The 10,179-nt window shown below is 40.8% G+C and overlaps 1 protein-coding gene across 1 annotated transcript; it reads right to left on the minus strand.

The window, feature by feature from the left end:
• Positions 1-4,290: 4,290 nt before the first annotated feature.
• On the minus strand, positions 4,291-9,784 carry LOC104962023 (WD repeat-containing protein 48-like). Its single transcript, XM_010790409.1, has 8 exons — positions 9,328-9,784; positions 9,121-9,217; positions 8,659-8,754; positions 8,400-8,505; positions 8,235-8,322; positions 6,929-7,005; positions 6,616-6,808; positions 4,291-6,526 (listed from the first exon to the last, which is right to left on the minus strand). The coding sequence occupies exons 1-8, from the start codon at positions 9,451-9,453 to the stop codon at positions 6,431-6,433; spliced, it is 879 nt and encodes a 292-aa protein (XP_010788711.1). The 5' UTR covers positions 9,454-9,784; the 3' UTR covers positions 4,291-6,430.
• Between the last annotated feature and the right edge of the window lie 395 nt (positions 9,785-10,179).

Consider the following 10,179-nt stretch of genomic DNA (forward strand, 5'->3'; position numbering starts at 1 on the left):
CTGAACCTAACCATAACTATTTCACAACGTTACATTACAAGTCATTTAGCTGATGCTTTACCCAAATCAACTTACACTTAATTCCCATGAATATGCCTGGAAGACGATTTTAGGTTTAAATATCTTGCCCTCTTCACACTTTTGAATGCAGAGGCCGGGGATCGAAACACTGAACCTCTGAACCTTCAGGGTCAAGATATTAATCAAAGGACAACCCTTGACATCATGGTAGTGAAAAAATACATATGGTTTCCCACACAGGAAATCTATTGGAGGTAGACTATAATATTTGGAAAGTCCACCCTCAGCACGAAATGAACACACCAAGTATGTCATAATTTTAATTACCATGATATTTGCTGAGCACAGTCATTATGTTCTAATCAAACTATCAGGGCAAATATTTAATCTAACAATGAAGTTGTTTCCTCTGCATGTTCAACCCTTTTGTATAGTGTACTGCAGCTTCAAGGTCTCAAATCCTAATTGAATTCCCTCAAATCAATAAAAAGAAAATAACTGGACTTATATGGAGCTTTATGATGCGAGCCTCGGCGTGTGATTAACCTTCCTCAATGTTCAAAAATGAAATTACTTTGGCTTAAATTGATAAGATAGCTCAGATGCCTTTTCACCTGACATGCAAAAAACAGATGCACTTATTTTTTGTTGCTTTGTTTAATAAACCAATATCAGTTGAAGTTGAAGGACGGGAACAAGTGAGAGCTGGTTGTCAAGAAGCACATTTTGAAGGGAATGGTTGATGGAGGAGTGGTGGAGGTATAGAGGGTGGTGGGGAATCTGCAATATGCAAGGCCCGGAGCTCTCCTGCTCCCCTCATTAGACACAATGGTGAGCTGGGAGTGTGATCAAAGGCCAGGTGTGATCAGGCCGGCACACAGCTGTCACACTGTCACCACCACAGGGAGGCTGAGAGAGAGAGAGAGAGAGAGAGAGAGAGAGAGAGAGAGAGATGATGGTCCTGTTGTAATAAAAATCGGAGGAGGAGAAAGGATGCAAAAGAAAAGGGGAAAGCAGAGGGGAATGGTAGTGAAATCTGGGAAAAAGAGAATAAAGAAAGGCTGGTAAAAGGGGGTTAACATGGAGAGAAAAACTAAGGAAAATAAGTGTAAGAGGATGCAAATCAAATGAGAACACACTTAAAAATGTAAGGAAAAAGCAAAAAGGAGAGAACAGCATAGGCGGGACAAAATAGAAGATAATGAAAAGAGATGTGGTGAAAATAAAAAAACAGATGAGAGGAAAGGAAGGGAGGAGAGACAAGGGAAAGTAGCAAGATGATGGAGAGAAGATAAAATAAGACAAACCTGGACAGGTGACATGATAAAGAATAACAAATGTAAAAGGGAAAGGCCAATAGAGTGGTGCAGTAATGAGTCCTAAAACCCGGCAACAAGTTAGCATTTCAAGTCAATGTTTATGGGTTTTAGCTTAGCTAAGAACAATGAATCCGTTAGCATGTTACTTGGTTGGGTAACTTGGTTTCGGTTTGTAAACAGTAGGCCTACAACATTATCTTGATTTCACTTCATAAAAAGTCATTAAATACACCACTGGTGAATGTCTGAAGCTTCTATGCTTTTTTTTAAATGGCGGTTGCTAACAAGTGATAATATAATTCAGTGATGCAAACACAGGTATGGTGAAAAAAGAGAGAACTATTTGAAGCAGGAAAAAAACAGCGTAATATACCATCTGACAAAGGCCTGTGCTATAATGCTTCAATTAACTGACTATTCTTTATAATATACTCAGATCAATAGGAGACAGAGATGTTAAGTTATAAATCAAGGGTTTTTATTATTACTTACAGCAGGGGTGGGGAACCTTTTTCCTTTCAATTTTTACAACATCCTCCGAGGGCCGTACAAATTATTGAACTCAACCTCTGCTTACCGAGGGCCGTACAAATTATTGAACTCAACCTCTGCTTAAAAAAACTAAAATCACAGCCAATTCATTTGGCCTTTCTTTCATGCTGTGCAAAGAAAAAGCAACCTCTTAATCCCAGATATCTTGCCATGACTCGCGCATGCATGCTCGCGCATGCATGCATGCATGCATGTGCACGGTGTGGCATGACCACCAAAACAGAAAGATATGGACACAAGATGTGTGCAAATGTATCTATGTGAACATGATTTAAGTGGGGGGGACCTAACCTCCTCTAGCAACCCAGTCTCATGGCATTTCGTGTTCACCAACACGATTTTTAATCTATTGATTCGTGTTCACCAACACGATTTTCCCCTTTTTTTCGTGTTGCACAGCACGATTTTAAAAGCAATGTATTTCTACTGGTAATGTGTTTCGTGCCTGCAGCACGTCTTTTTCTCCGGTCGGGTCGTGACGACCCGACCGGAGAAAAAGACGTGCTGCAGGCACGAAACACATTACCAGTAGAAATACATTGCTTTTAAAATCGTGCTGTGCAACACGAAAAAAAGGNACGCCGTAAAGTCGCCGGGGAGGCCAAGGTACCGTACATTTAATATAAACTGCGGGGCGGAAACCCTCTTGCTGTTCGTGTGGATTAGACTGTTATATTTGAAAGTAAACGGAGGTCGGATGGGCATGTTACTACGCAGTATAGTTAACATACGCGTTCCGAAAAATAGTTAATATTATTACCAGTAACTTTGTAACACGTTACCAACGCTGATGTTGTTCTTCTGTGGTTCTCATTGAAGACGGCGTCACGGCTCCGCCTACACTGCGTTACTACAGATACTACCCCAGTTCCTAAACTGTAGTGGAAGCGCAGCGTTAAAGTGAGCTTGGCCTAACAAAACCGTACTAAGTCGAGCGAGGCCTGCGGTGGAAATGTGCCATTCGCGGGCCAACAACCAGGCTGAGTATGCTAAACTAGAGAAAGAATCGCTGGCAAGGGGGCTACAAGTACAACAAAATGAACATATTTTAGCTTGATTTAATTATAATACGTTGCCGAAGTAACAACATACTGATACCGGTTAGTAAAAACCATGAATTAATGCTTTGACAAGTCTGCAGACAGACGGCAGGCGAAAAACCTTTTAAAATGCGTGTTTTCTAAATGGAGATCGGCTAAGCTAACGCAGTATATGCTCCGACCGTCCACACTCACAACAACGGCCTACAGACATAAATGTCGAGGCTAGTGGAGCCTCGCAGATGGGGCTGCTGCAGCACCCATCCCGCGTCCATTCGCGATGTCTCGCAGCAAGCAGGAAACAACACCAGTAAGCCAGCTCACACTGTCAGCTCCTCGCAGCAGCGAGCTGACCAATCAGAGCACAGTGGGCTCACAGGGAGTCGGGGGCAGGAGCTCCAACAAGCCGTTTAGGACAGAGTGAAATTCAGTGAATACCTATACTATACAGAGATACCAATATGATTTTGGAACATTGAACAATGTAAATCTATTCTAGTATACCTCAACAATGGAATTATGATCAGTAGAAATGGCCATGTCATGGGACCTTTAATGTATTTAACACTGTGCAAATCCAGAAATAATATCTTATTAATACACCTTTTGTAGTACATTGTGCACATTAATAATTGTTTGTATACATATTAGATTTCTTTTTTTAATCCTTTATACAACATATCTTTAATTCAAGTTTATAAAAATAAATTGAACATTCTAATGTGAATTATATATGTCAATATACATATTTTATTCTCTTTTTGATCTATTTATCTTTTAATTTATTACATTCTAAAACAACTGTCACAAAACCCAATTTTCCCAGGATAACATTTGTTTTAATTCTACTTCCTGTTGTGCAGAGGAACTAGAGGACAGTGTGCTGCTCTCTTCGTCAGCCGAGAGCCAGCCCGACCCGCAGGAGCTGAGCTCCGAGGCAGCCATGGACCTCAGCTCTGCTCTTGCTTCCACGGACACTGACACAGAGGCCACGCCCCTCTCTCTGTGTGACTCCACTGAAAATCCACCTGTGTGTGAAGCTTCTCTCCCTGTAGAGTCTCCAGAGCCCCCTTCTGTCCCAGCAGAAGACCCTACCCTGTCTCCCGTCCAAATCGACCAATCTCCTGCTGCCGATGAGTTCACGGCGGCAGAGGATTCTCCAGCAGAGGAGCCAGGAGAGGATCCAGCAATGGAACCAGAGGAGCCTCTAGATGTTTCTCCTGCTCACCAATATGAAGGTCACGAGGAAGAACCTCCTCTTGAGTAAGCTCGCACAAAAAAAAAGGTGATGTTGACAATCACTGGGGCTTTTTTAAAAGGAACACTGTATAGGAAAAAAACAGATACACGCTGTCTGATTTTATATTACAGTCTAACAATCCCTCATGAAGTAAGTTACACTACAGAAACAAACTAAAGCATTAGAGAAATACTATTTGTTTTATATGTGGGAGAGTTACTGCTAATTTGTACACTAAGGTCATAATGTCAAAACATTTTCATGCTTTGGTGCAAAATTATTAGATTATAAGGGTGACAGGGCTTTGCTTCGGTTGAATGAATACTTTAACACTTCCAAAGGCATACAGAAAAGCACAGCCGCACCTTAATATCCAAAAACACAACATTTTTTTTAAGCGCATTGTTACATCTGTTGTGTTTTTAAAATAAATCCCAAAGCTTTAAAAAGGTAGCATTTAAGGTTTTAAGAGGGAACATTTTACAGTACTGCCCATGTTATGGATTTTTTAAGTGTTTGTATGACGGAAATGTTTGTGCATAAAATGCGTTTACTCCAGATTTCACGAGGTCAGTATGTTTTAAACACCGTTTCTAAATTTGATTTATTCAGCTATGCAGCCTGGGATCTGTTAAAAATAATTTGTATGGTTGGAATCATATCCCCCATGTCTGATTTTACTCTTTTAAATATTTGTAATCTATGCAACAGTAGACATATGCTGCCTGAGAGTTGGCAGATAATGTGCAATTGAGTATGCAAGACGTCTAGCCACAGTGATGCTGCTGTTGAGTTATTATTTCTCTTTCTAGGGGGCTTCTTAAAAGTTTTTCACTGTCAAAGTAGGTGCTAGTGTGTAAAATAAGGAAAAGTATTTTTGCAGATATTTTATCAATTAATTGTATGTTTTATTAGGAATGAGTGCAGAATCTTTTGATGAATGTGAATGGGTGAAGGTTAAACAATCATATCACTTTAAAAAAAGAAAAATCGTCCCTTGTTTTTCTTGTTTCGCACACTAACACATCCATTTACAATCCCCATAATGTGTCATTGTTAAACCATTCCAATTTATTTATTTGAATGCCTAAAATATACATATTTAACAAATTATTACAACAAGGGATATTGCAGCGTCATGGCCTAATTGTGGTACCCATCATGATTTTGGCCAATTAGAGCTCACTCGATGCTTCCCCCCCCGTGATGGCGTAACACACTCTTCATGGCAAAAATTAACTGCGGAAAATGTACAATGAAAAGATCTGCAAGAAGAAAGAAAAAGGGTTTTCCTGTTCACTTTAGAGATTTCCACATGGTGATATATTTATATAATCTCTTAGATGAGATTCCCCTTCAAGTTATATTCATTGAACTATTAAATCTAAATGAAATATACATTAGGAAGAGCCCTCACCGCTCATGACCCAAGGGTAAGCATGTTATTAAAAGATATATAACTTACATATAATTTCCCCAATTGCTAAGATGACTTGGACAACCACTAACATGATTTTTTGGGTTGTATTAAATATTTAAACATCCAAGTCAAATTAATGACCGTGAATGTGCTCTAGGGATTTTGGGGGAAAAAATAAATGTTAAGTAAACTGTACAATAACGGAATAAAACTGCTGCAAATGAAAGTCACTGAAAGCAAAAAAAGTTGTACACATATTTACAACAACGAAAAAGAACATTGAGACCAGCACAGCTAAAAAAGACACAGACAAGTGCTTCTGTCAATGAGGTTTCAAGCTCTGCGGTAATTTGATGTCTAAGAGTTAAGATGACAGCAGAACAGAGGAGAGGCTGTGACGCTACCCAGAGACCAAGTGCTCCGATAATGCTGAGCGTTTGTGGAACAAGGACAGTTTCCTGGAATGTACTAGAACAAACAAAACAGTCTACTACATCCATGTGCATACACACACACACGCTTGGACACAAACACAGACCGTCCCTTCAAAATAAAACGCCAATCAGAGGGAAAAAGAAAGTCCTTTCTTCAAACTGTAAAAAAAAAAAGAAAGATGAAACTACGGACCCTTGTGTCCCCGATGTCTCTCGGCTGCTCCGGCCTGTTCTGGTCACTTCTCTATGATACACCTCGAGCTTTGTTTCCTCACACATTTTTCTCATTGATACCGCGACTCTCGACCACACAACGATTTTTTTAGGGTACTACATGTCAGAGGTGGGTGGTGATTGGCAAATGACGAAGAGTTCATGTTTGTTTGTTTTTTAAATGAGCATTTTCACGTGGACTTCTGCCTATAGTGAAGCGTCAAGTCCCCTCCGCTCTTCCAGATAAAATGTTTAACTGTTCGCAGGTCCATGTTGGGATCTAGAACCTGGTTGGAGGATGAAAAGATGATAATAGGTTATTACAATGACTTTGCTCGTAGCTTTGACCTCAATACATCTGGAGCAAAGAGCCCACCTGGTCTTGACACATTAGTTCGATCTTCTCCTCGGCGAGCATGGCCATGTCCTCCTCCTTCTCCTGATCCCCCGGCTTGTCGTTGGCCGAGGAGCTGGTGGTCTGCGACTCGTTGTCCAGGTTGATGATCTTCTCGTAAACGTGCTCCATCACCTTCCTCACCTGTAGCATGTCGCTGGCCGAGAGGCGGTCCCTGCAGACAACGCACAGGGGGAAATCAGCACTCCAAGCATCCATGACTGTAGATGTACGGTTGTTTTTGCATCCCATAATTGAAAAGGAATCACACTCTCAGAGTAGAAAAGACACTTACTTCTTTAGAGTTTTTGCTCCGGAGGAAGAATGGGGCTGGAGGTAGAATGGGATTTTGTTGAATTTGGGCATATTTTTCTGGAATAGAAGAGGAAAGATGATGCGTGAATATATGAAACATTGGATGAGGAAAGAAGATAACTTCGTGCACAAGGTGTTTTATAAAGATGCTAATAATGTCTTCCTTGGAGAAACAAAGTGACATTCTTTCAAGACGAAATTCAAATTTTCCAAAGCAAATATGGGAATAACATTAATGATGGCTGAATTCCATTTATCTCCCCCAGTGTCAGGATCTGTAGAATGCGTCCATCAGTGGTTCAAATCTGTTTTTGTGAATTACACCTCGTTTTCCTAACTGTGTTAACAGCACTAAGCCCACAGAATCTGATCGGTTCCATTTGGATTTAGTCCACCTTCCTCTGCGGTCAGATACAGGGTGATTTGTTTTGCAATGAGACCTCAATCTGAATGTTTAGAATCCATTTGACTTTAACTTCCCTCTAGATTGGCAGATGTCAAATGTCTGCACTGGCAGGAGTCACTCAGTGAATCCTAGATGCTAATGGGGTTGTCAGCGAGAACCGCTAAGGACGTCACAAGTAATCCAGATTACACTTGTGATTAACAACTCCGTAGATAAGTAGCCGCCAATGCTCCAAAAAAAAGAGCCATAGTTAGAAATGTGTCTTTTTACTTATTCTAGGCTTAAAACCACCTGAAATTCGCCATATAAAAAAAGGTGAATACAAATTCTGAATCAAGCACTGAATCTCGCAGTGTGAACTTTGTGACCTTTTATATAGAACCTTAGCTTTTCCTTCTATGACACAAGGCCAGGCAAGTTTATTTATCACCTTTCAATACAAGGCATCTCAAAGTGCTTTACAAAAATGAAAACATTAAGAGCATTAAGAAACAGTGCAGATTGGCATTTAAAAACAGTCATTAAATGCTAGGCGAATAAAAGAAACGTACAAAAAGCCACTAAAAACATCCTCTTCCTATAGTGACATTTAAAAAAGCATATCAGAGTAGAAAATGCTTGTTAGCATGTTGTGTTTTTTTAGTAACAAGGGTTTTCATTTATTTTACAAAAATTACAAAAGCGCACACGTGTTACCTAAAACCACAAGTGGCGTACTGGCAAACGTGTATTAAGTAAGCTTCTCTGAATGAATGAGCTATACATGTATAACGCACAAACACATGAGCCTGCAAATGTTATTTTTATAGTCTAAATAACCTGTAATCAGTTTTACTTATTAATTAATATTACTTAATAAAAATAAAACATTTTTACTCACATCTACCGTTATGTCTATAACCCACTGTGGAACGGTCTCGTTCAGCAGCATGGACTCCGTCTCTCCACCTGAATCTCTACATAGCAACCTGCAACGCCAGATCAAATGAGTAAAACACCTATAATCTGATGAGGCACAGTGATATTGCTGATGGTGAAACATTACCTAAATAAAGTTCTGCCTCCTGCCTCTCCAAAGATGACTGGCGTGTGTGGTGGCACTTGGAAATATCCATTTCCTTTCTGGACCCGGTTCTCCTGCTCCCCGTTCACTGTGGGCACAAAGAACACGTTCCTACTGTGAGACAAAGTCAGTGAGGTTTACAGAGAGCAGCAGGAAGTGATGTGGAGAGAGCAGCCTTCACGGAGCATCACTGCAGAGGGGTGTCTGTTTGGCCAGTGGCTGGATAGTCTCCCTTCCTTACCGTGGTTCACCTCGTTCTCCTCCTCATCCATGGGGTTGATGCGAGTTCTGGGCCAGAACTCCAGCAGAGCCTGGAGCAGGAGTCCACCCAGGTTCACTGTGGGGAAGAGGGGGGGGGGATTAAGCTAGCAAGTTAGCAGAAGACGCAAGTTGTCCTTGCATTGTTCTCATCAGTTTAATGTGAAGAATGTAGTAGAGGGACATCTCGGTGTAGTGAATGCTTTTATGTGTGGAAAAATAAAGAGTGAACATCTAGAAATCTCTGCTGGAAATGTTCCTTTCAAATGTTTTTGTACTGAGGTTACTGTTGAATCTGGCGCCGTCAGCCCAAAGACTTTAATTACTTTCAGTAAATATATTGAATCGAAAAAGACTAACAACCACCAAAGCTGCCAATAGAGTTAGCTTTAGTTCTGCATGAATAAACAGTTTTTATAAAATGTGATTAGGTCAGATATCTTACACTTTGGGTCGGATCCATCAGAGCTTGAAAAGCCGGCATCCTTTGCAGAGACCCAGGCAGCGAAGCAGTCGCTTTCATCCAGCGTGATGGTGAGCATCTGTTGAAAAACAGAAAAATGTATAAAGACCATTACCCTGACTTAGGAAAATAAAGTCCCATCCGCTGATACAGATGTAAAGCTATGTTATAAGCAGGTTTGAGACTCACCCCGGTTTTCAGATCGACAGAGAACCAGTTTGGCACGTAGACCATCTTGAAGCGCTTTTTAATCTCTTCGTCAAACTCCACTTTCCCCAAGTCTTCACCCTTGCAAGCCTGGAGTGATGAAAACATGAAGTCAATACAAACCACAGGTATCAGCAAAAGTAAATTAACACTAGGCTCGTCAGGAGAGGGCTTTATTTAACCGGAGTGACTGATTTCATTGGTTAAGCTTATAAAGGGAACAGGGCTCAAATTAAAGAGGGCATATTATACTCTGTTTCAGGTTTAATAATGTTATGTTGTGACACTACTGTGACATGTTTAAATGCTTTAATGTTCAAAAAGGTCTTTCTTTTTCTCATACTTTGACCCTCTGTCCAGAGCCAAGACTGCTCTGACTGGTTAATTGGCCGGCTCTGTTGTGATTGGTCAACCGCTTAGAGATGTCCCGCCCCTTAGCCCATCACGTACAATGTGTTGGAGCGCTAGCCAATAGAGGCGTAAGTGTGATGTCATTAGGTTCAGGAAGTCCTTTGCAGACCATGTGCATGCACTAAAACCTATATAACACTCTATAGCAGTGGTTCCCAAACTTTTTCTCTTTGGAGAAAAAAAAAAGTCAGGCCCCCCCCAACACAAGTCAGGCTCAGTAGATTTATTTTGGGGGTGCTGTGGGGTAGCTTGACATTTCATAGAGGGTGCTCAAACATTTAGGGTTTCCCATTAATGTACCGGTCGCTACAGTGGAATTTTACATTACAGTACATTTCACTTGTTAGACGCTTATATCCAAAGCGACTTCCATACTCAATACTGTGGGCAATCCCCACAGGAGCAATTTGGTTTGAAGTGTCT

The sequence above is a fragment of the Notothenia coriiceps genome, unplaced genomic scaffold (assembly GCF_000735185.1).
Source record: "Notothenia coriiceps isolate Sejong01 unplaced genomic scaffold, NC01 NC01_scaffold00034183, whole genome shotgun sequence".
NCBI classification, from domain to species: domain Eukaryota; kingdom Metazoa; phylum Chordata; class Actinopteri; order Perciformes; family Nototheniidae; genus Notothenia; species Notothenia coriiceps.